Genomic DNA, 26,181 nt, shown 5'->3' on the forward strand with positions numbered 1-26,181 from the left:
CTACATGTGGTCTCCAATTCTAAATCATACATGTAAATTGCAAACAATTGCAGTCCTAGCACTGGACCCTGAGACACATCACTAGCCACTGACTACCAACCAGAAAAACATCCAAATATCCCCATTCTTTGCTTTCTGTTAGTTAAACAATCTTCTATTCATGCTAATACATTACCCATAACATTTTATGCAGTAGCCTTTGGTATGGCACCTTGTCAGATGCCTTCTCGAAATTCAGATGTACCACATCCTCTGGATCCCCATTGTCTTCTGCACTTGTAATGTCCTCAAATTCCAGTAAGTTAGTTAAACATGACCTTCCTTTCATGAACCCATGCTGCATCTGCCGAATGGAAAATTTCTAACTAAATGTCTCGCTATTTCTTCCTTGATGATAGCTTCAAGCATTTTCCCCACTACAGAGGTTAAGCCAATAGGTCTATAATTATCTGCCTTTTTTCTACTTGCTTTTTTAAACAGTGGCGTCACATTTGCTGTTTTCCAATTTGTCAGAAATGCCCCAGAGTCCACCAAATTTTGGGAAATTACCGTGAACGCATTTCGTATTTCCCTTGCCATCTTTTAGTACCATGGGATGCATTCTGTGAGGGCCAGGAAACTTGTGTACCTTTTAGCCCCATTAGCTTGCCCAACAGTGATAATGATTGTTTCTAGGTCCTCACCTGCCATAGCCTCCTTGCCATCAATTATTGACATGTTATTTGTGTCTTGCAGCATGAAGACCTACACAAAACCCCTTGTCAACGCCTCAGGCATTTCCTCATTTCCCATTACTAAAACACCCTTCTCATCCTCTAAATCACTCCTGGTTACCTTAGCCACTCCTTGTTTTATGTATTTATAGAAACTTTTGCTGTTTTTTTTATTTCAGAGCTAGTTTACTCTCATAATCCATTTTACTTTTCTTTATAGCTTTTCTCGTGGCTTTCTGTTGACCTCTGAAGATTTCCCAATCCCCTAGTTTCCCATTAATCTTTGCAACTTGGTATGCATTTACTTTAAATTTTGTACCTTCTTTAATTTCCTTTGTTATCCATGGCTGATTATCACTTTTCCTACAGCCCTTTCTTTTCACTGATATAAAAGTTTGCTAAGCGCAGTGAAAAATTACTTTGAAAGTCTTCCACTGTGTTTCAACTGTCCCATCATGCAGTCTTTGCTCCCAGCCTATCTTAGCCAACTGCTGCCTCATCCTGTTGTAGTCTCGTTTGTATAAGCGCAAAACACTGGTATTGGATTTTACCGTCTCACCCTCCATCTGTATTTTAAATTCAACAATACTGTAATGGCTCCCTCCAGGTGGATCCCCACCTGTGAGATCATTAATTATTCCTGTCTCATTACACGAGACCAGATCTAGGATAGTTTGATCCCTCATTGGTTCCATTACATACTGTTCAAGGAAACCTTTACAGGTACATTCTATGAACTCCTCCTCAAGGTTGCCTTGACTGATTTGATTTGACCAATCAATATGTATTTTAAAATCCCCCATAAAATTTGCTGTACCATTTCTACATGCATCAGTTATTTCTTTGTTTATTGCCTGCTCCACCATCATGTTATTTAGTGGCCTATAAACTACGCCTATCGGTGACTCCGCCCCCCCCTTACTATCTCTAATTTCCATCCCACATTGATTTAACCTGAGAACCATAGAACCGATATCATCTCTCACTACCGCCCTGATATCACCTTTAAATATTAGAGCTACATCACCTTGCTTTCCTTCCTATATGTCTGTCCAAGTAGTCTGATACCTCCAGATATTTAATTGCCAATTGTGACCACCCTGCAACCAGGTCTTTATAATGGCCACTAAATCAAAACAATTTGTGATGATTTGTGCTGTCAATTAATTTATCTTGTTTCAAATGCTGTGAGCATTCAGTGAAAGTGCCCTTGTGCTAGTTTGTATACCTCCTTTTTGAATCTTAACACCTCCACCAAAAGAACCTTTGTTTTCAAACATCCTCCCTTTTCCTATCACTACCTGGTTTCCACTTATCTGAGTGCTACACTGCTCAGCTGCTCCTTGCCTTAATTTACTGCCTTGATTCTCCTTTCCCTTAAGTCCTAACCCACTTTAGCTAAGTCAGAACCTCCCTCTGGGCTCTCATTCCCCTGCCAAACTAGTTTAAAATCCCCCCAACAGTACTAGCAAAACCACCTCCAAGAATTTTGGTCCCTTCACTGTTTAGATGAAGACTGTCCCACTTGAACAAGTCCCACCTTCCCCAGAAATGGGGCAGCATGGTAGCTCAGTGGTTAGCACTGCTGCCTCACAGTGCAGGGGCCTGGGTTCAATTCCACTCTTGGGCGCCTGTCTATGTGGAGATTGCACATTCTCTCTGTGTCTGTGTGGGTTTCCTCTGGGTGCTCCAGTTTCCTCCCACAGTCCAAAGATGTGCAGTGTAGGTGGATTGGCCATGCTAAATTGCTCATAGTGTTCAGGGATGTGTAGATTTGGTCAGTTATAGGGGGATGGGTTTGGGTGGGTGCTCTGAGGGTCGGTGTTGACTTGCTGGGCCAAAGGGCCTGTTTCCACACTGTAGGGATTCTATGATCTATGAAATGGTCCAGTTATTCAGAAATCTAAAGCCCTCTCTCCTACACTGCTCCTCCGGCTATGTATTAATCTCACTACCACAGGTAGTAATCCTGGTTTTTAATCTGGCTGTTAACTCCCTCATTTCAGCCTACATGACCTCATTCCTGTTCCTGCCTATGTTGTTGTGTACCATGACCACTGGCTGGTTCTTCCCTAACCTTACACCCCACCGCCACCCTCCAAATGCCATGCACGCACTCAGTAACCTGCAGGACCCTTGCACAGAGAGGGACCACACCATCCTGTTGTCACCAGAATGGCTGCAGAAGTGCATCTCTGTTCCCCTATCATTATTGTCCAAAACACCTTCTTCTCCCCCTTTGTACAGCTGAGTGACCCCACGGTACTGCGGTTTTGCTTTGGCTGCAATTACCTGAGGCATTATCACCATCACCAGACTTGCAGCACAGAGTGCTAGTTGGCTATTGGGATGGACTTCGGGGACATGTGCACGACCTATCTCTCCTTATGCTTGCGTGCAATGGTCACAAATTTCCTATCCTGCGCCCTTTTACACTGTGGGGTGGCCACCACTTTGTACATCTATCCACGGAACTGAAATTCTCCTAGATGCTCCTCAGTGCCTCCAAACCTCAAGACATCTGGCTGAAACTTCCTCTGAAACTTCTCTACTCTTATCATCCAGTAGACGAGGGCTGTTCTGGTAGAACTGGACTTTTCACAGCACAGGTGGCAGAGATGCTGGGAATACCTACAAGGCACAAGAGAGAGAAAATGTTGCTGCCAATCATTACTGCCAATGATTCATGAATAATTTACTGATTGTGTGTCTTACAATAATATACAATAAAATGCAGTGAAAGTTTTCATTTGTTACCATAATCTGGCTATGTTTTGATAAGAATAAGAGAAAATGAAAAGACTAAGCTTAAACAGAAGTCCGTCTACCTAAGAGCTCTGAGCCTGCTCAGAACCATCATCACCTCACAAGACTCAACTAATGTTGAAATTGCTGCTCCTCAGGGCCGTCTTTCACTGCTGGGCTGATTTACGTTCACCATTGCCCATGCAGGGCACACCAATGTTGGAGACTATTGCTGTGGTCAGTGATACTGTGGTTAGAGCCAAAATAAAACTACAAGATGCTGGAATCCAAGGTAGACAAACAGGAGACTGGAAGAACACAGCAAGTTCAGAAGTGCCCTCCCGCCACCACTTTATCACCATCAGCCAAGGACGAAGTCGCCGATTTTCAGGTGCCATCTTTCGCTGCTAGACCTACCTTGCTGATGTTGCCTCAAGGCTCCCTCTCCTTCATGCTGGGCTCACTTACCCCCTGCTATGCTCATTAGAAGTGGTGTGCAATGACAGTGGGGCTAATGTGAGTGTTGCAGTGAATGAAAGGTGGTACTTATTTAGTTAGTGGAATATGGAATGGTCTGGGTCTTGTCCTGTGAAGATCTAGATTATCTCCGCATGGGACCTAATGACCAGCAGACTTTGTTTCATGTTAATTAGGAAATCCTTTTTCTGTGTTAATGTATCACCACCAACACCTTGAACTCTTGGGCACCTTTTGTGGTGACTCCTTATCGAATAACTTTTGGCAATCAAAATACACCACAGTTACTACTTCCCCTTTATCCACCTGCTTGTTAAATTCAAAATAACTGTAGTCCACTGTAATGCCTAATATGATATGACTTCTATCTGGTATTTTATCCAACACTTACTTTATGTACCCATTTTCCTTGAACTCATTATGCTGCTGCCCGTCCTGCATCAATTCAATTTCAATCCTCTCTTAACTACACTAATGACCTTCACCATAGGGACCACCTTCACTTTTGAGTGAGGTCCTATAAAGAACAGATTTTGATCATTTGCATCTTGCAATCATCAGGACAATCAGAGGATGTCAGTTGAGGAGTGTTTTTTGTGACTGGGAACCTGTATGTAATGGGGCTCTACAGGGATCAGTTTCGTGGCCTTGCTGTTTGTGGTGTACATAAACGTTTTAGATTTGAATGTAAGAGTGTACATCAGTAAGTGTTTTGAAAATTGGTAGGATGATAAATGCGAGGCTGGCTTTAGATTAAGGGAGAAGAGGGACAAACTGGTCAGATAGGCCAGTCAGTGGTAAATGGAATTCAACATCGGTAAATGTGAGGTGACGCATTTGGGTGGAACAAACTCGGCAAGGAAATACATGAACAGTAAGACCCTGAGAAGCGCTGAGGATCAGAGGGACCTTGGACTGGTACAAATTTGAGGGGAACACAGGATCAGAGGGTCATCTTAAGGATCAGGACAAGTGGACAAAGCTATTAAGAACGCATATGATATACTTGCCTTTTTTAGTCAAGGCACAGAGTTTAAGAACAAAAGCAAAGTTGCTGGAAAAGCTCAGCAGGTCTGGCAGCATCTGTGGAGGAGAAAGCAGAGCTAACGTTTCGGGTCCGGTTACTCTGCCTCAGAGCATAGAGTTTAAGAGTTGGAGGTGATACTGGAACTGTATAAACCATTGATTAGGTCATTGCTAGAGTATTGTGTGCAGTCTTGAATCCACATTACAAGAGGAATTGACTGCACCAGAGATGGAGCAGAAGGCATTTACGAGAATATTATCTGGTCTTCAGAAACCGTGATTGTGATTGTTTTCTTTGGAGAAGAGAAGACTGAGTGAGGCCACAATTGAGATGTATAAAATTATGAGGGGCATAGACAGTCTAGATGAAACTTTTCCCTTGGGGGAGTGCGGTCTATGACCTAGGGGCATAGATTTAAGGCAGAGGTTAGAGGGGATGTGAGGAAACTTTTTTTTCAGGCCTGTGGGAATCTGAAATTCACTGCTTGAAAGGCTGGTGGAAGCAGAAACCCTCAGCACTTCAGAAGTATTTAGACGTGCACTCGCAATGTTCAGGCTATGGGCCAAATACTATGTGGGAAAATGCTAGAAATTGGGATTACAGTAGTTACTTTTTGACTGATGCAGACACAGTGGGCCAAAGGATCTTTTTCTGTGCAGTAGTCCTCTGATTAGTACAGTCATTATCCTGAAAATTTAACCAAAGGAAGGTTGCCACCTGTTTTGTTGACAACATTTCATAGAATCATAGCATTTTACAGTACAAAGGGAGGCTATTTGACCCATCATGCTGTATCAGTTCCCCAAAAAAGCTACAGAGCTGGTCCCACTCTCAAGTCCTGTCTCTCCATAGCCCTCTAACCTCATCACTTTCAAATTTACTTTAAGTTTTCTTTTGAAACCTATGGAATCTGCCTCAATAACTCCTAAGCAGCATGTTCAAAATCCTAACAACTCTGAGTAAAGAAGTTTCTCCTCGTCTCACTCATAGCTCTCTTGCTGAGAGTCTTGAAGCTGTGATCCCTATTTACTGCCATACTAGTGGAAACAGACTATCTTTCTTTACCCTGTCAAAGTTGTTCAATTATTTTGAACACCTCAATAAGGTCACCTCTAAATCTTCTCAGTTTCAAGGAGAACAAGCCCAACCTAGAACATAGAACTTTGAACAAAACAGTACAGGCCTTTTGGCCCACGATGTTCTGCCAACCTATTATCCTATTAAGATCAATCTACCCTGCATACCCTACATGTTTCTATCCCCATGTGCCTTTCCAAGAGTAGCTTAAAAGTCTCTAAAGTATTTAACTCTGTAATTAGTATCTAAAGTATCTTACCTCTCTAATCTTTCCTCGTATCTAAAATCCTTCATTCCTAAAATCATTCTATTAACTCTCGTTTGATCTCCCCCCAGAGTCTTAACAGGTTTCCTTGAATAAGGTGTCCAGAACTGAACACAATACTGTACAATGTGGTCTGACCAATGATTTGTAGAGGTGTAGCATCACTTCCTTGCTTTTATACTCTACGCTTTATATATAAACCTGAGGATCCTATAAGCGTTCTTAGTAACTGTTTCAACTTGCCTGGCCACCTTTAGAGGTCCCTCTGCTCCTGTGCTCCCCTCAAAGGTGTACCATTAAGCCTGCATTGTCCCTGTATTTCTTCTGCCAAAATGCATTACCTCACATTTCTCTGCGCTGACATTCATTTGCCAGGTATCTAAAAAGTTGGCCAAATGGGGAAGGATCTTCTGAAGTCACTCTGCATCATTTTCACAATTCATTATTCTCCCTAGCTTAGATTCATCTGCAAACTTAGAGATTTTGGCCTCAACACCCATCTCCAAATCAGAAAAAACAATAGTTCCAACACTGATCCCTAGGGAACACCATTTTGAGCTCATCTCCAATCTGAGAAATACCCATCTATATTTAGCTTCTGCTTTCTATCTTTGACGAGCTTCTAATGCATGCTGCCGAGGACCCATCAATCCCAAATGTTTGTAATTTGCTGACCAACCTGCTATGTGGCACCTTTTTCAAATAGTTTCTAAAGGTCCAAATATACAACATCCACAGCATTACCCTCATCCACTGCCTGTGATCCCTCGTCAAATAGCAAATTAAAATTTGTCATATGTAATCTGCCATTGACAAAGCCATATTGACTGTCCAGTATAATTTTATTTTTCTCAAAGTGTTTATTACCTTTTGCCGTATGAGTGTCTTTATCAATTTTCCCACTATTCATGTCAAGATGACAGGTGTGGATACTTATTGGATATTCCAGAATGCATGAAGAATTGAGTTGCTGATCAATTCAAGATTGTCAGTCTGGCCTGCAGTGTGGCACATTTGTGTGTACTGCAAGCTATATATATTAAAACACAGGACATTGTTCTTCACAGGCAGAATGAACATGTGCACACACTGTACATGCAGTTTCAACACAACAACTGTGTGAGATGATGCTGCATTTATCACTTGCCTTATCCTACTAAAGTCTCATCAAAATGTTTACAATCTTTAGCAGTATCCTTGAAAATGTTATTTTCCATTTTCATTGGAGTTTAATTAATAAAATCTTCAAAATCTGTGTGATTATAAATGCCAAAATCATTGCTGAGTCAGCAATCATGATTTGGTTATTTTGCTCATGTCATTCTCTTTCTTATGATAGTTTCAAATTAGATTGACAGGAAGAACTGGACCAAAAATTTGGTAACATGCTTTTATTTCCTGAGACACCCATTTCAGAGTACTTGGAAGTTCATGGTAAAATAGTGTTGAGTCAGCATGGCTTTGTCAAGGGGGTGGGGTCAAGGCTAACAAATCTGTTAGAATTCTTTGTGGAGGTAATGAGCAAGTCAGACGAAGAAGAGCCAGTGATGTGATCTACTTGGATTTTCAAAAGGACTTTGAAAAAATACCTCACAAGAGGCTGCTAAATAAGATAAGAGCTAAGTACTGGCATGGATAGAGGATTGGTTGACTGGCATAACGCAGAGAGTAGGGATGAATGGTCTTTTTCAGAATGCAGTCATTGACTAGTGGAGCTGTGCAGGAGTCAATGTTAGGATCGCAACTATTCATGTTATTCTTTAACTATCTACACAAAGGGACTAAAGACATTGTTATTAGGTTTGTAGATGATACAAATATAGGTGGAGGGGAAGGTAGTGCTGAGGAAGCAAGGAGGCTGCACAAGGACTTGGACAGGCGAGGAGGATGGGAAAAGAGACATATGGAATACAGTGTGTGAAATTATGAGGTTATGTACTTTCATACGAGGAAAAGAGGAGTAGACTATTTTCTAAATGGGGAAAGGTTTTGGCAGCTGAAGCTCAAGGCGAATTAGGAGTTCTAGTTCAGGATTCTGTTAAGGTTACATGCACATTCAGTTGTCCGTCAGGAAAGCAAATATAATGTTAACATTTGTTTTGAGAGGGCAGGGGTGTACTACTGAGGCTGTATAGGGTTTTGGTCAGGCTGCATTTAGAATACTGTGAACCCCGTATCTAGGAAGGGATGTTCCGCTTTGGAGGGAGTCCAGAGGAGGTGCACAAAAATGATCCTAGGATTAAACGGCTTGTCACATGAGCAGTTGCCGACTTTGGATCTGTAGTGAGTGGAGTTTAGAAGGATGAGGGGTGACCCCATTGAAACTTGCACCATACTGAGAGGCCTGTATGGAGTGGATATGCAGAATACGTTTACTCTGGTAGGAAAAAGTAGGACTTGAGAGCACAGCCTCAGATTGAAAGGACAACCTTTTAGAACTGAGACAAGGAGGTATTTCTTCAGCTGGAGAGTGGTGGATCCATGGAACTCATTACCAGGGAAGGCTGTAGAGGATAAGTCATTGAATGTCTTTCAGACAAAGACAGATAGGTCCATGATTAGTAAGAGGATCAAAGGTTACAAAAGAATGCAGAAAAGCGGAGTTGAGAAATATTTCAGCCACAGGAATGGCAGATCAGACTGAATGGTCCAATTCTACTCCTATATTTTATTGCCTTATGGTTTGTAATGTATCCGATTACCCGCAATGCTCAGAGTTTGCAGAATCCTCTGGGCAATCAACATTAAATGCTCCAAACACAGGGACCGCAGTATGTACGTAGAGGCAGTTGTTGAAAAGAAGCAGGCAATCATGTCTAACAATGCCATCCATAGTCCATTGCCCATGGCCCACAACTTAATCTATTGCTTCTGTGCCATTATATAGGAACAGGTGGATTCGCAGTTCTTACTTGTGTTGAAAGCTTTGCCACTGAACATGTTCACTTGACTACAATTAACGGTTGCAATATCTCATCACTTTGTAACTGGTGTCATTTGGTGAAGGAGTTGGATTACATTGCACTACTGTTACCAATTTCTATGATTCTTATTCATTTACCCTTTCTGTTTCAGTGGGAAGAAGTCAGTGGATACGATGAGTCTATGAACACAATAAGGACGTACCAAGTCTGCAATGTGTTTGAAGCCAGCCAGAACAATTGGTTGCGCACCAAATACATCAAGCGGAAAGGGGCTAAACGTATTCATGTGGAGATGAAATTTTCTGTGCGGGATTGTAGCAGCATTCCCAATGTTCCTGGCTCTTGTAAAGAAACATTCAATCTCTATTATTATGAATCTAATACAGATTCGGCAACCAAGATCACTCCATACTGGATGGAAAATCCCTGGATGAAAGTTGATACGATTGCAGCAGATGAAAGTTTTTCCCAGGTGGATCTGGGAGGAAGGGTGATGAAAATAAACACGGAGGTCCGTAGTTTTGGTCCAGTATCAAAGAATGGCTTTTACTTGGCATTTCAGGATTATGGAGGATGCATGTCCCTAATTGCAGTCAGGGTCTTCTACCGAATGTGCCCACTGGTGATCAAAAATGGGGCAGTTTTCCAGAAGACACTATCTGGAGCAGAAAGCACATCCCTTGTAGCAGCACGTGGGAGCTGTATCCCGAATGCTGAGGAAGTGGATGTGCCAATCAAACTGTACTGTAACGGAGACGGCGAGTGGATGGTCCCAATTGGGCGCTGCATGTGTAAAGCTGGCTACGAGTCTGTGGAGAATGGCACTGTGTGCCAAGGTAAGAGTGTATTCACCTATTCATCTATCAAATAATCAGTGAGAATCTTTATTTGTGACCTCAGAAAATCAGAAGGGTTTTGACTCTGATTCCAGTTCACCTCTTGAAATTTTTTGATAATTAGAGATTGCTGCTTTACCTGAGGGATTAAGTTAGAAATTAAAATGGCAATTCAAAACAGTAAGATGCTAATATGAAGTCCTTTAATGCAGGTGGCCTAAAATAAAGCACAGCCCCAGGTACAATTATGTTTCTTTTATCTACCATCGAACTGGATATTTTGGAATATGTCTTGCTGACTTTTTACCTCAGTAAAATTTTCAACATGCTGCTTCCTTCCTAAATCTATGCCCACGCTACTTGGCTATTGTTCTCATGTTTTCAGTTTTTCTTTATTAAAATTTGTTCTGGAAACATTTACCTGAACGTTCTATAGGTATTTAAGAAATAAAGAATGACGAGAGTAAGATTAGGGACAATCAAGGATAGTAATGGGAAGTTGTGTGTAGAGTCAGAGGAGATAGGGGAAGCACTAAATGAATATTTTTCAACAGTATTCACTCTAGAAAACGACAATGTTGTCGAGGAGAATACTGAGATACAGGCTACTAGACTAGGTGGGATTGAGGTTCACAAGGAAGAGGTATTAGAAATCCTGCAGCGGGTGAAGATAGATAAGTCCCCTGGGCCGGATGGGATTTATCCTAGGATCCTCTGGGAAGCCAGGGAGGAGATTGCCGAGCCTTTGGCATTGATCTTTAACTCGTCATTGTCTACAGGAATAGTGCCAGACGACTGGAGGATAGCAAATGTGGTTCCCCTGTTCAAGAAGGGGAGTAGAGACAACCCTGGTAATTATAGACCAGTGAGCCTTACTTCAGTTGTTGGTAAAGTGTTGGAAAAGGTTATAAGATATAGGATTTATAATCATCTAGAAAAGAATAAATTGATTAGGGATAGTCAGCACGGTTTTGTGAAGGGAAGGTCGTGCCTCACAAACCTTATTGAGTTCTTTGAGAAGGTGACCAAACAGGTAGATGAGAGTAAACCGGTTGATGTGGTGTATATGGATTTCAGCAAGGTGTTCGATAAGGTTTCCCACAGTAGGCTATTGTACAAAATGCGGAGGAATGGGATTGTGGGAGATAGAGCAGTTTGGATCAGAAATTGGCTTGCTGAAAGAAGACAGAGGGTGGTAGTTGATGGGAAATGTTCATCCTGTAGACCAGTTACTAGTGGTATACCGCAAGGGTCGGTGTTGGGTCCACTGCTGTTTGTCATTTTTATAAATGACCTGGATGAGGGCGTAGAAGTTTGAGAAGTAGAAATTTGCAGATGACACTAAGGTCAGTGGAGTTGTGGATAGTGACAAGGGATGTTGTGGATTACAGAGAGATATAGATAAGCTGCAGAGCTGGGCTGAGAGGTGGCAAATGGAGTTTAATGCAGACAAGTGTGAGGTAATGCACTTCGGTAGGTCAGCACAACGTCGAGGGCCGAAGGGCCTGCACTGTGCTGTAATGTTCTATGTTCTATGTTGACATATTCAGGATCAGTAATGATTGCCTTTTGAAATCTTCTGAAATGCATGAAACACCCATGACAAAGCAGGCCTTTAATTTGCAGCAGTCCAAGAGGTGGTTCAAGCTGCTAATTTATGTGATCATCTATTAATATTTACTTGGATTGAAGACATACATTAAAAAACATAAGTGCAGTTTTTACTTTCAAGTAACAGTTCCAAGAAAACAAGAAATGTTTGGTGTTTTGGAAAACTGAAATTTTGTTTTGTTGAAGCGTTTGTGACGTGTTGCATTTTCGATCAGCTGATCAAAAGCTTTTAAATTGGTTATAGTGTCAGTCTGTTTTCTACTCCATGATAATTCATGCCAATATTGGTCTTTTGAAAAGCAGCCGTACTTTGAAAGAATTTTAGTTATATTTGAGATCATAGAATTTGCATAATTGTATTATTACAGTTACTGAGCATATATAGCAAGATATTACATTGTTTTGTTCAGTTCATAACTACAGTAGTTTCCTGGTATGTAAGAAGTTTACTGACTGGCGACATCAGAATACAAACTTATAAAAACTAAATCTGAAACTCCACCTCATCAGGAAGACACAACAGGACCAGAATTAATTATCACCCTGCCAAACATCAAGGACAGTTCAGTGATGACCACAAGACCACTCAGACCCCTAGATATTAAGGAGCCCACAAACCAACAACCACCCCAGGACAGCTACTGACGAACATGAAGGATCCCATATCCAAAAACCAGCAAAACTGGGATAATATACAAAATACCATGCAAGGGTTGTAAGAAACACTATATAGGCCAAACCAGAAGAAAATTGACTATACGGATACATGAACATCAACTAGCCACCAAGAGACATGATCAATTCTCTCTTGTCTCACTACACAAAGACAAAGAGGGACATGAATTTGATTGGGAAAACACATCAGTAATTACACAAGCCAAGTAGAGACATGCCTGGGAATTTCTGGAGGCCTGGTATTCCAACCGGAAGTCCGTCAACAAACACATTGAATTAGACCCAATATACAAACCACTGAGAAAGAAAATCGGAAGTAATACCAAACCACCCCCCTCTCCCCCCCCCCCCCCCCCAGCAAACCGAGGCAGAGAAGTAACATATGGGACAGAACGCCCATGATTCACCAGAGGTGCACTGATGATGTTATCTCGCAGGGTGACGAAACATTTGCAACCAAACCCACTGGCTTAGCCAGTATATCCACAACCTCATCCACAATCCAAGCTGCAAATATTCTTGAAAACTTTGTACGTGGGGCTACTTATGCAAGAAACACAGTTTGCACATAGATGCAGTTGGTAATCAGGGAGGCTAATGTAATGTTGGCTATTATTTCAAGAGTGTTTTAATATGAGTGGGGAAGTGTTACTGCAACTGTACGAAGTACTGGTGAGACATCATCTGCAGTACTTGGTGCAGCTTTGATCTCTTTATTTAAAGATGTTGTTTTATTGGAGGCAGTTCAGAGAAGTTCTTGCAACGATGATCCCTGGTATGGAGGGATTGCCTTATGAGAAAAGACTAAACAAGTTGGCACTCATTATTTAGAAGAATGAGGGGTGAGCTTATTGAGTCGCAGGATTCTGAACAGATTTGACTGGATAAATACTGAGACGCTGATTCCCGTAATGGGAGGTCTAGAACCAAAGGGCATAGTCTCAGAATAGAATGGTGCAAATTTAAGACTGAGATGAGGAAGAATTTCCTCTCTGAGGGTTGAGTCACTGTGGAACACCTCACCGCAGAGAACTGTGGGGAAAGATCCTTATGTATATTTAAGGCTGGGGTAGGTAGATAGATTCTTGATCATTAGCAGAATCAAAGACTGTGTGGAAAAGGCAGGAAAATGGACATGAGCAATGTCAGATCAGCCATGATCCTACTGAACAGTAGGGCAGGTGTGAGGGGCCATCAGCCTAAACATTCTATTTCTTATGGCCTGATGATCCTAAATGTAGACTTATCCAGTTTGCCTATTCTTCACTTATCTAAAACAGTTTTCCCTATTTTTTTTCCACAATTGACTACAAAGTGTTTTTCCTTTATTGATGTATCTGATCTCCAGCAATCCCTTTAGTTGTAATTGGCTCAGCTTTTAATTTGTCAAAACATTTGCTTTTACTATTTATTTGTGCCTTGAACTTGTTGAGATACTGGCAGAGTTTACCGTGGGCCTGGATGCAGGAAGGCAATTGAATTTGTTGTAACAGTGATGTCTCAAAAACCATTTCATTCCTATCTCTACTGAAATTAAACTCTAGAGAGAAAGTCTACTGCCAATTGTGACCCTAAAGTTATCAATCAGTGACGCCACTTACAAATCACTTGAGGCTGTATTCCTGCCTGTCAGTCATTTCTGCACCCCGGAGAAACTGACTTGTGCATGATTGAGCCATTGAGGCACTAAACATGGTAAAGGAAGGAACATGGCTAAGAAAGCTTTACTTTGCTGAACGCTGTTTGCATCTTCTCGTCCCTAAAGCCATTGGTACGCCTACCCCTTTCAAAAGACCCTGGTTCTCAAGATGTGAGGGTCTTTCCAGTATCCACAGCCTTCACCATGGTGCTAACATGTGTGAGAGCTCCCAACCCAATTGGCTAATGGGACATCTGCCTTTAGGGTCTTGTTTTAGAGAAAGTCTGCCCTCCAACCTGTCTGATTAGAGGAAGATATGGCAGGATTGCGACGAACACTCAGCTCAAGTGTCTTGTCACCTTTTGAGTGAGTTGGATATCTGACAACAGTGCTAGCTATCAACCACAATTACCAAGGATGGGACGTCATCCTACCACCAGGTTTAGATTTCTTACAAGACTATTTTTTACACTAGAGTTGATTTTAATCTCTTTAATTTCCTTTGATGTTATGGTGAAAGAAAAATAGTTTTGGAAACAATAGGCAGTGAATAATGAAACACACATTGCAAAAGCTAACTCCACCATTTCATTCAAAGAATTTTGATTTAATTAATTAGCAACAGAGCAGCTTTTGCTGTCATGGTATTAAATACGACACCTGGCACAGAATGGAAAGTAGGAGAATAATGATATCCAAAGGAAGAGTCATTAGAAGAGAAGTGTGATTTGCAATCTATTTGGGATTGTGAACTCACATGCGTTTTAATTATTTAATCAAGGATCACTGTTTCGTCTGAGAGAGAAAGATTGGCTAATCCTGTCAATAAACTAACCTCCGGGTATTGGACATGTGCACACAAATGGAGGACTTCACACAGTCCTCTTATCCTTTTGAACACCCTGGGAAAGGCAGTACTTATTCAAAGCAAAATTTGGATAGCAGATGAAGATCAATGTAGAGACATGTGAGACGATACTCTTTGGTACACAAAAGATGGATGAATAAAATAAACTAATGGGTACCATTCTAAAGGGTGTGCAAGAGCACTGAGACTTGGATATAAATGTGCATGAGCCATTAATAGTGGCAGGACAGATAGAAAGCTGTTAACAAAATACACAGTAGATTATGCACAAACTATGTAGGATACTGATTAGACCTCAGGGGTGGCATTGTGTACACTTTAGGAATGATGTGATGATATTGGAGAATGCAGGAGAGGTTTACCAGAATGAACAAGAATAAAAAGAACATAAGAGAAGTACAACATAGGAACAAGACCTTCAGCCCTCCAAGCCTGTGCCAATCATCATGCCCTAATTAATCCTAAAAAACAAATCATCTGCCCTTCTTCAGTCCATATTCCTCTATTCCTTCCCATTCATGTAACCATCCAGATACCTCCTAAATGTCACCAATGTGACTGCTCCCACCACTTCTTCTGGCAGTGCATTCTAAGCTCCTGCCACTCTAAGTGCATAACTTAGCTCACACACCTCCCTTAAACTTCCCCCTTCTCACCTTGAACCGGTACCTCCTTGTAATCAAAACTTCAACTGTTGGAGAAAAGCCTTTGACTATCCACCCTGTCACCTCTTCAAAAAGTTCAAGCATGTTGGTGAGACATGACCTTCCCTGTTCAAAACATGCTGCCTGTCACTAACTAGTTCATTTTCTTCCAAATGTGCATATATTTTGTCCCTCAGTACCTCTCTAAGACCTTCCCCACCAAAGATGTCAGGATCACCAGCCTATAATTTCCTGAATTATCCCTGTTTCCTTTCTTAAACAAGGTAACAACATTGGCTGAGATAAGAAGGCATACAGCTGGATGAATATAGCAGGTCAAGCGGCATCATAGGAACAGGAAAGCTGATGTTTCGGGCCTAAACCCTTCTATGATGCTGCTTGGCCCACCTCGTTTATCCAGCTCTACGCCTTGTTGTCTGAGATTCTCCAGCATCTGCAGTTCCTACTATCTCTGGAACAACATTGGCTAATCACCAGTCATCTGTAACTTTGCCTGTGGCCAAAGAGGTTGTGAAGATATCTGCTGTTTCTTCCTTTGTCTCTTGCAGTAATCTGGGATAGATCCCAACTGATCCTGGGGTCTTGTCTGCCTTAACACAATTTAGTATATCCTACACTTTGTACTTCAAATATTGACATGCTGTAGCATATTCATGCACTCAATCCGAGCTCAACATCAGTCATGTCCTTCTCCTTGGTGAACACCGATACAATGTACTCATGTCTCCCACTTTCTGGTATCATGTATAACTTTGCTCCTTTGTCCTTGAGTGGGCCTACTCTTTCCCTTTACTAGCCTCTTCCTTCTAAAATGATTCTCGTTGACTCTGTTTGCTAAAGACATTTAATGGTTCGTTTTAGCCTTCCTGATTCTGCATTTAAGGTCCTTCCTGCTTTCTCTATACTGCTCAGTGGCTTTGTCAGTTTGTAGCTACTCAGATTTATTGTATACTTCCATTTTCCTTTTGACTAAGTTTACAATTTCCCTTGTCATCCATGGTTCCTGATTCATACAATCCCTGCAGTGTGGAAACAGACCAAGTGGCCCAACAAGTCCACACTACCCCTCCAAAAAGCATCCTACCCAGACCCATTCCCCTACCCCTTCCCTGTAACCCTGCATTTGCTTGACTAATCTATCTAACTTACACACCCCTGCACATTAAGAGCAATTTAGCATGGCAAAACTACCTAACTTGCACACGTTTGGAATGTGGGAGGAAACCAGATTTCTATTTTTCTGCCAGTCTTACCTTTCAGAAATGGAAAATTTGAATTATGAGGATGTAGGGGCTTATGAGAGTTTAGGGGTGCTTTTTTCTTGGCGAGGAGAAAGCTGACAGGAAATCTGATAGAAAGTGTCTGACAGTAAATACAGAGAAACTGTTCCTTCTCATTAGAGGATTGAGCACTAGAGGGCACAATTTTAAGCAAATGTAAGGTGAGGAATTTTCTTTTTCAGCCATGAGTAACTCGGGTCTTGAATGCACTGCTTGAAATTGTGATGGAGACAGATCAGTTGAAGCAATCAAGAGGATAATAGGTAATTATTTAAAACTAAACAATTTGCAGGGTTACGAGGGTAAGACAGGAGGTTGATATTAAATCAAATTGCTCAGAGCTGGTGCAGACATGATGGGCCAAATGACTGTCTTCTGCACGGTAACAATTCTGTGATTCCATTCTGTAACCAGTGGAACAGCAGTCAGACTTGAAAATGAATATGTAGTAATTCCAAATGAAGTCAGCCAGGTAGATCTCGTAGAATGAGTCCCCTGATTGGGGCTGTTAACCTGGTCCAGTCAGGGAGTCCTAGCTGACAGATATAAACAGGAGTGCCAGGCATTTTGGTCACTCTAGAAGCCAGCTGTAAGCTAGCTGGCTAGTGTTATCTGCTATGCATTGTAAATAAAGGGTGACTTGGTGATGAGATGCCAACCTTCATGGAGGTATTTCAGAATGCACTAGTTGTACAAGACCTGCATTTTGAGTCAGACCAGTATGTGTTCTTTTTCTCTTCTGCGTAGTTCTTTGCACAGCTTCCCACCTGACAGGAAGTCAAGCTTGGTAGTCCAACTGGCTACCAGTCCAGGGCAAGTACCACAAATTAGGAACCCCACAGTTGTCCACAATCTATGGCCCCCTCACTCCCAATAAATCCCTAAATCGGCAATCACTCATTTGTACTGGCACTTTAGTGCATATGAACAAAAAGTAAAAGTAACACAGTGGGAAGTTATGATACCCTCTGATGAAGGGTCTAGGCCCGAAACGTCAGCTTTTGTGCTCCTGAGATGCTGCTGGGCCTGCTGTGTTCATCCAGCCTCACATTTTATTATCTGGGAAGTTATGATTCATGCTTTACTGTAAATTCTATATTGTGTCTGTTCAAGGTAATGTGAGTTTCTCAGCGACATTCAAAGTTTGATTTGAGATTGTGAGGTGAACAAGAACATAAACATAGAACAGTACAGCACAGTGCAGGTCCTTCGGCCCACGATGTTGTGCCAACCTATTATCCTACTAAGATCAATCTACCCTGCATACCCTACATTTTACTATCCTCCATGTGCCTATCTAAGAGTCACTTAAAAGTCTCTAAAGTATCTGACTCCACTACCACTGCTGGCAGCGCATTCCACACGCCCACCACACTCTGTGTGAAAAACCTATCTCTGGCATCTCGCCTATACCTTCCTCCAATCACCTTAAATTTACACCCCCTCATAATAGTCATTTCCACCCTGAGAAAAAGTCTCTGGCTATCCACTCCATCTCTGCCTCTCATAATCTTGTACACCTCTATCAAGTCACTTCTCACCCTTCTTCGCTCCAGTGAAAAGAGCACTAGCTCCCTCAACCTTTCCTCATAAGACTTGCCCTCCAGTCCACGCAGCATCCTGGTAAATCTCCTCTACACCCTCTCTAAAAGCTTCTACATCTTTCCTACAATGACATGATGAGAACTGAGTGCAGTGTGTTCTATCCAGAGTTTTATGGAGCTGCAGCATAAACTCACGGCTCTTAAACGCAATTCCCCTGCCAATGAAAGCCAACACACCATATGCCTTCTTTCCAACCCAATTCACTTAGTTTCAACAGTGAAATTAAGGGAAATGTTCAAAGTGAAGTTCTCGGCTAAAAAGCATGATCAGAATCACATGAGAAGACATTTTGGACTTATTTGAGCTTCTTTCCACGGGTGAAAGTTAATCAATATAAATTTACTATGAGCATCTTTTTGTCAAAAGCTGTTATCAAATTACATCAAGATAAACTGAGGTATGTTTTTGAGTAGGAGACAGTGAAGGAACTGAATTAACACCAGACAGATTCAGGCAGTGGCCATCAAGGTCTTGCATCAAATTTGCATGTTATAACAAGAAACAAAGAACAAAGAAAATTACAGCACAGGAATAGCCCTTCGGCTGTCCAAGCCTGCGCCGATCCAGATCCTCGATCTAAACCTGTCGCCTATTTTACAAGGATCTGTGTCCCTCTGCTCCCTCCCATTCATGTATCTGTCTAGATACATCTTAGATGACGCTATTGTGCCCGCCTCTACCACCTCCGCTGGCAACACGTTCCAGACACCCTCCACTCTCTGCGTAAAGAACTTTCCACGCATATCATTTGTTCAGCAGTGGGAGTTGGGAGAGACCATGAGGGGACTGCTGGGAATGTGTACTTTTCATTGGAAAAGTCTTGCCTCGTGGAATCAGCAGCCTCCATTTTATAGCAGCAGCGGGAGAGGTGACAGCGAGGACTAGGGGGCTGCCGGGAAGTTAAATTGTTAATTTCGGCTGCAGAGCTGAGTGGGAGCAGTCGAATTGCGCTCTGGGAAGGTGAGCGAACTGATATATTTGGACAGTAATTGTGTTCTGGTAAGGAGAGTGATTCATAAAAATAATTCATTTCAATTATCTAGTATTTGATATTATAGTAGGACTAAGTTAAGCTGAAGAGTAAAAATGGCAGGAGATCCCAGACCCATGTTATGCTCCTCTTGCTCAATGTGGGAGCTCAGGGACGCGGCTGATGTGGCCGACTTCTACAAGTGGAGGAAATGTGTCCAGCTGCAGCCCTTGTTAGACCGCATAACGGCTCTGGAGCTGCGGATGGACTCACTTTGGAGCATCCGCAATGTTGAGGAAGTCGTGGATAGCACGTTTAGCTAGTTGGTTTCACCGCAGATTAGGATTGCTGAGGGAGAAAGGGAATGGGTGACCCAAAGGCAGAGAAAGAGCAGTAAGGCAGTGCTGGTGTCCCCTGTGGTTATCTCCCTCCAAAACAGGTATACTGTTTTGGATACTGTTGACGGAGATGGCTCACCAGGGGAAGGCAACAGTAGCCAGGTTCATCGCACTGTGGCTGGCTCTGCTGTACAGAAGGGCAGGAAAAAGAGTGGAACAGCCATAGTCATAGGGCATTCAATTGTAAGGGGAGTAGATAGGTGGTTCTTTTGGTGTCAACAAGACTCTCTAATGGTATAACAAGGTGCAGAGCTGGATGAACACAGCAGACCAAGCAGCATCAGGGGAACAGGAAGACTGACGTTTCAGGCCTAGACCCTTCTTCAGAAATGGGTAAGGTGAAGACGGTTCTGAAATAAATAGGGAGAGAGGGGGAGGTGGATAGAAGATGGATAGAGGAGAAAATAGGTGGAGAAGAGACAGACAGGTCAAAGAGGCGGGGATGGAACCAGTAAAGGTGAGAGTAGGTGGGGAGTTAGGGAGGAAATAGGTCAGTCCAGGGAGGACAGACAGGTCAGGGGGCCAGGATGAGGTTAATAGGTCGGAGACGGGGGTGGGGCCTGCGGTGGGAGGAGGGGACAGGTGGGAGGAAGGACAGGTTAGGGAGGCGGGAATGAGCTGGGCTGGTTTTGGGATGCGAGAGTGGGAGGGGAGATTTTGAAGCTTGTGAAGTCTACATTAATGTTGCAATGTTCCCAAGTGGAATATGAGTTGCTGTTTCTGCAACCTTGGGGTGGCATCATTGTGGCACTGCAGGAGGCCCAGGATGGACATGTCATCTGAGGAATGGGAGGGGGGAGTTAAAATTGTTTGTGACTGGGAGATGCAGTTGCATTTTACAAATGGACTATTACAAATCGGATGGTCTAAACCTGGGCAGGACTGCAACCAATGTCCTAGGGGATGCTTTTCTAATGCTGTTCGGGAGGGTTTAAACTAATGTGGCAGGGGAATGGGAACCAAATGAGGATAAGATTAGATTAGATTCCCTACAGCGTGGAAACAGGCCCTTCAGCCCAACAAGCCCACACCGCCCCTTGAAGCATCCCACCCAGACCCCTCCCCCCATAACACACACACCCCTGAACACAATGGGCAATTTAGCATGGCCAGTCCACCTAGCCTGCACATCTTTGGACTGTGGGAGGAAACCGGAGCACCCGGAGGAAACCCACGCAGACACAGGGAGAATGTGCAAACTCCACACAGCCAGTCACCCGAGGCGGGAATCGAACCCGAGTCCCTGGTGCTGTGAGGCTACAGTGCTAACCACTGAGCCACTGTACTGCCATAACCTAGGAGATTAGTGGTCAGTAAGGAGATAGTAACTAAAGCCTGTAAGGAACTAGATGATGAAGTCAGTATGACTAAGGGGAAGAGTAGGCAGGGAGCAGATGATGAACGCAAAGGGACAGGTGGTCTGAGGTACATTTGTTTTAATGCAAGAAGTGTAGCAGGTAAGGCAGATGAACTTAGGGCTTGGATTAGTATCTGGGAGTATGATCTTATTGCTATTATTGAGACTTGGTTGACGGAAGTGCATGATTGGCAATTCGATGCCCCAGGATATTGATGCTTTAGGTGGGATAGAGAGGGAGTTAAAAGGGGTCGAGGAGTTGCATTACTGGTCGAAGAGGATACCAGCTGTGCTGAAGGAGGGCACTAGGAAGGACTCGAGCAGTGAGGCAATATGGGCAGAGCTCAGAAATAAGAAGGGTGCAGTAACAATGTTGGGGCTGTACTACAGGACTCCCATGAGCGAGTGTGAGTTAGAGGTACAGATATGTGGACAGATTATGGAAAGATTTTGGAGCAATGGGGTGGTGGTGATTGGAGATTTTAATTTCCCCAACATTGACTAGGATTCACATCGTGTTAGGGGTTTAGATGGAGCAGAATTTGTAAGGAGCATCCAGGAGGGTTTTATAGAGCAGTACGTAAATAGTCCAATTCAGGAAGGGGACAAACCAGACCTGGTGTTGGAGATTGAGCCCAACCAGGTGGTTGAAGTTTCAATCGGGGATTAATTTGGGAATAGTGATCACAATTCCATAAGTTTTAGAATACTGATGGACAAAGATGAAAGTGGTCCTAAAGGAAGAGTGCTAAACTGGGGATAGGCCAACAATAGCAAAATTCAGCAGGAGCTGGGGAATGTGGATGGGAAGCAGCTGATTGAAGGTAAATCTACATTTGATATGTGGGATGCTTTTAAAGAGAGGTTGCTTAGAGTGTAGGACAGACATATCCCTGTGAAAATGAGGGATAAAAAGGGCAGGATTAGGGAACCATGGATGACAGGTGAAATTTTGAGACTAGCTAAGAGGAAAAAGGAAGCATCCATAAGATCTAGGCAACTGGAAACAGCTGAAACTTTGGAAGAATATCGGGAAAGTAGGACCAAATTAAAACAAGGAATTAAGATGGCTAAAACGAGTCATGAAATATCTTTAGCAAACAGGGTTATGGAAAATCCCAAAGCCTTTTATTTGTACTTAAGGATCAAGAGGGTGACTAGAGGAAGGGTTGGCCCACTCAAGGACAAAGCGGGGGGGAGTTCTGCGAGGAGTGAGAAAAATTAATGAGGTTCTTATGAGTACTTTTGCGTCAGTATTCACTGAGGAGAAGGACGTGATGGATATTGAGGATAGGGATAGATGTTTGATTACTCTCGGTCAAGTCGGCATAAGGACGGGGGAAGTGCTGGTTATTCTAAAAGGCATAAGGGTGGACAAGTCCCCTGGGATCTATCCCAGGTTTCTGAGGGAAGAGAGAGAGGAAATAGCTGGGGCCTTAACAGATATCTCTGCAGCATACTTGAGCACGGATGTGGTCCCAGAGGACTGGAGAATTGCTAATGTCGTCCCCTTGTTTAAGAAGGGTAGCAAAGATAATCCAGGTACTAATACACCAGTAAATCTGAAGTCAGTGGTGGGGAAGCTGGTGGAGCAGATACTGAGGGATGGGATCTATTTACATTTGGAAGAAAATGGGCTTATTAGTGATAGGCAGCATGGTTTTGTACAGGGAAGGTCATGTGTTAGCAACTTGATAGAATTCTGTGATGAAGTGACAAAGTTGACAGATGAGGAAAGGCCTATAGATGTCATGAACATGGACTTCATTAAGGCATTTGATAAGGTTCCCCATGGTGGGCTGATGGAGAAAGTGAAGTTGCATGGGATCCAGGGTGTACGAGCTACATGGATAGAGAACTGGCTGGGCAACAGGAGACAGAGAGTTGTTGTGAAAGGGAGTTTCTCAAAATGGAGAACTATGACCAGTGGTGTTCCACAGGCATCCGTGTTGGGACCACTGTTCTTTGTGATATACATAATGATCTGGAGGAAGGTATAGAAAGAACAAAGAAAATTACAGCACAGTAACAGACCCTTCGGCCCTCCAAGCCTGCACCGATGCAGATCCTGTATCTAAGCCTGTCACCTATTTTCCAAGGATCTGTTTCCCTCTGCTCCCTGCCCATTCATGTATCGTGCCCGCCTGTACCACCTCCGCTGGCAATGCATTCCAGGTACCCACCACCATCTGTGTAAAGAACTTTCAATGCATATCTCCCTTACACAGAGGGTGGTGGCCGCCTGGAACGCGTTGCCAGCGGAGGTGGTAGACGCAGACACGTTAGCGTCTTTTTAAGATATATTTGGACAAGTACATGGATGGGCAGGGAGCAAATGGACACAGAACGTTAGAAAATAGATGACAGGTTAGACAGTGGATCTTGATCGGCGCACGCTTGGAGGGCCGAAGGGCCTGTTCCTGTGCTGTAGGTTTCTTTTTTTCTTTGTTTAAACTTTTCCCCTCTCACCTGGAAATCATGATCACTAGTAACTGAGTTCCCCACTCTGGGAAAAAGCTTCTTGCTATCCATGCTGTCTATACCTGTCATGATTTAGCAGACCTCAATCAGGTATCTCCTCAACCTCCATTTTTCTAATGTAAATAATCTTAATCTACTCAACCTTTCTTCATAGCTAGTGCCCTCCATACCAGGCAACATCCTGGTGAACCTCCTCTGTACCCTGCCTGAAGCGTCCACATGCTTTTGGTAATGTGGCACCCAGAACTGTACACAATGTTCAAAATGTGGTTGAACCAAAGTCTAATACAACTGTAAAATGACCTGCTAACTCTTGTACTCAACACCCGTCCGATGAATGAAAGCACGTCATAGGCCTTCTTGATCACTCTATCGACCTTTGTTGCTACCTTCAGGGTACAATGGACATGAACACCCCGATCTCTCTGTGCATCAATTTTCCCCAATGCTTTTCTATGGTCTGATTAGCAAGTTTGCCGATGACACTAAGATTGGTGGAATAGCAGATAGTGAAGGGAACTAACAGAGAATGCAGCAGAATATAGATAGATTGGAGAGTTGGGCAAATGGTGTTTAATCCAGGCAAATGTGCGGCGATGCACTTTGGGAAATCCAGTTCAAAAGTGCGCTATATGGTGTTGGGTCCACTGCTGTTTGTCATTTTTATAAATAACTTGGATGAGGGCGTAGAAGGATGGGTTAGGAAATTTGCAGAAAGGGAATGGGTGACGAAAAGGCACAAAAAGAGCAGGAAGGCAGTGCTGGTGTCCCCTGTGGTTATCTCGCTCCAAAACAGGTATACTGTTTTGGATACTGTTGGGGGAGATGGCTCACCAGGGGAAGGCAGCAGTAACCAGGTTCATGGCACTGTGGCTGGCTCTGCTGTACAGAAAGACAAGTAAAGAGTGGAAGGGGCATAGTCATTGGGGATTCAATTGCAAGGGGATAGATAGGCAGTTCTGTGGTCGAAAATGAGACTTCCGAATGGTATGTTGCCTCCCAGGTGCACAGGTCAGGGATGTCTCAGATCGGCTGCAGAGCATTCTGAAGGGGGAGGGCGAACAGTGAGTTGCCGTGGTGCATGTAGGCACCAAAGATATAGGTAGAAAACGGGATGAGGTCCTACAAGCATTATTTAGGGAGTTAGGAGCCAAGTTAAAAAGTAGGACCTCAAAGGTAGTAATCTCAGGATTGCTACCAGTGCCACCTGCCAGTCAGAGCAGAAATAAAACAATAGCCAGGATGAATGCTTGGCTTGAGAGATGGTGCAGGATGGAGGGGTTCAGATTACTGGGGCATTGGGACCAGTACTGGGGAAGGTAGGACTATTACAAATTGGATGGTCTACACCTGGCCGGACTGGAACCAGTGTCCTTGGGGGTGCTTTTGCTAACGCTGTTGGGGATGGTTTAAACTAATGTGAAACGGGGATGGGAACCAAATATTGGACAGGATTTTTGGACAGAAAGGAGGTAGTAACTAAAACCAGCAGGGAACTAGATAATGAAGTGAGCTTGATTCAGGGAAAGAGTAGGCAGGAAGCAGATGATGAACAAAAAGGTGGTCTGAGATGCATTTGTTTTAATGCGAGAAGTATAGTGGATAAGGCAGATGGACTTAGGGCTTGGATTGGTATCTGGGAATATAATGTTATTGTTATTACTGAGACTTGGTTGAGGGAAGGACATGATTGGCAACTCAATGTCCCAGAATATTGATTTGTCAGGCAGGATAGAGAGGGAGGTAAAAGGGGTGGAGGAGTAGCATTACTGGCCAAAGACGATATCACAGCTATACTGAAGGAGGGCGCTATGGAGGACTTGAGCAGCAAGGCAACATGGACTGCACTCAGAAATAGGAAGGGTGCAGTAGCGATGATGGGGCTGTACTACAGGCCTCCCAACAACGAGCGTGAGATAGAGGTACAAATATGTAATCAGATTATGGAAAGGTGTAGGAGCAACAGATTGATGGTGATGGGATATTTTAAGTTTCCCAACATTGACAGGGATTCACTTAGTGTTAGGAGTCAAGATGGAGCAGAATTTGTAAGGAGCATCCAGGAGGGTTTTCTAGAGCAGTATCTATGTAGTCCAACTCGGGAAGGGGCCATACTGGACCTAGTGTTGGGGAATGAGCCCGGCCAGATGGGTGAAATTACAATAGGGGACTACTTTGGAAATAGTGACCACAATTTCGTAAGTTTTACAATACTCATGGACAAGGATGGGAGTGATCCCAAAGGAAGAGTTGTCAACTGAGGGAAGGCCAACTATACCAAAATTTGGCACGATCTGGGGAATGTAGATTGGGAGAAAATGTTTGAAGGTAAATCCACATTTGATATGTGAGAGGCTTTTAAAGAGATGTTGATTAGCCTGCAGGAGAGACATGTTCCTGTGAAAATGGGGGTAGAAATGGCAAGATTCGGGAACCATAGATGACAGGTGAAACTGTGAGACTAGCTAAGAGGGAAAAGAAAGCATACATAAGGTTTAGGTGACTGAAGCCAGACAAAGCTTTGGAAGAATATCGGGAATATAGGGCGAATCTGAAACAAGGAATTAG

At 43.1% G+C, this 26,181-nt stretch overlaps 1 protein-coding gene across 2 annotated transcripts in view; it reads left to right on the forward strand.

The window, feature by feature from the left end:
• LOC125466639 (ephrin type-B receptor 2) overlaps positions 1–26,181 on the forward strand; it is a 761,045-nt gene that overhangs the window by 445,740 nt on the left and 289,124 nt on the right. For both annotated transcript variants that reach the window (XM_048561431.2, XM_048561432.2), the window contains exon 3: positions 9,380–10,064. In XM_048561431.2, the coding sequence (XP_048417388.1) occupies positions 9,380–10,064 (685 nt within the window). The remainder of the gene's footprint in view (positions 1–9,379; positions 10,065–26,181) is intronic.

This window comes from Stegostoma tigrinum, chromosome 28 (genome assembly GCF_030684315.1).
Source record: "Stegostoma tigrinum isolate sSteTig4 chromosome 28, sSteTig4.hap1, whole genome shotgun sequence".
Classification (NCBI taxonomy): Eukaryota; Metazoa; Chordata; class Chondrichthyes; order Orectolobiformes; family Stegostomatidae; genus Stegostoma; species Stegostoma tigrinum.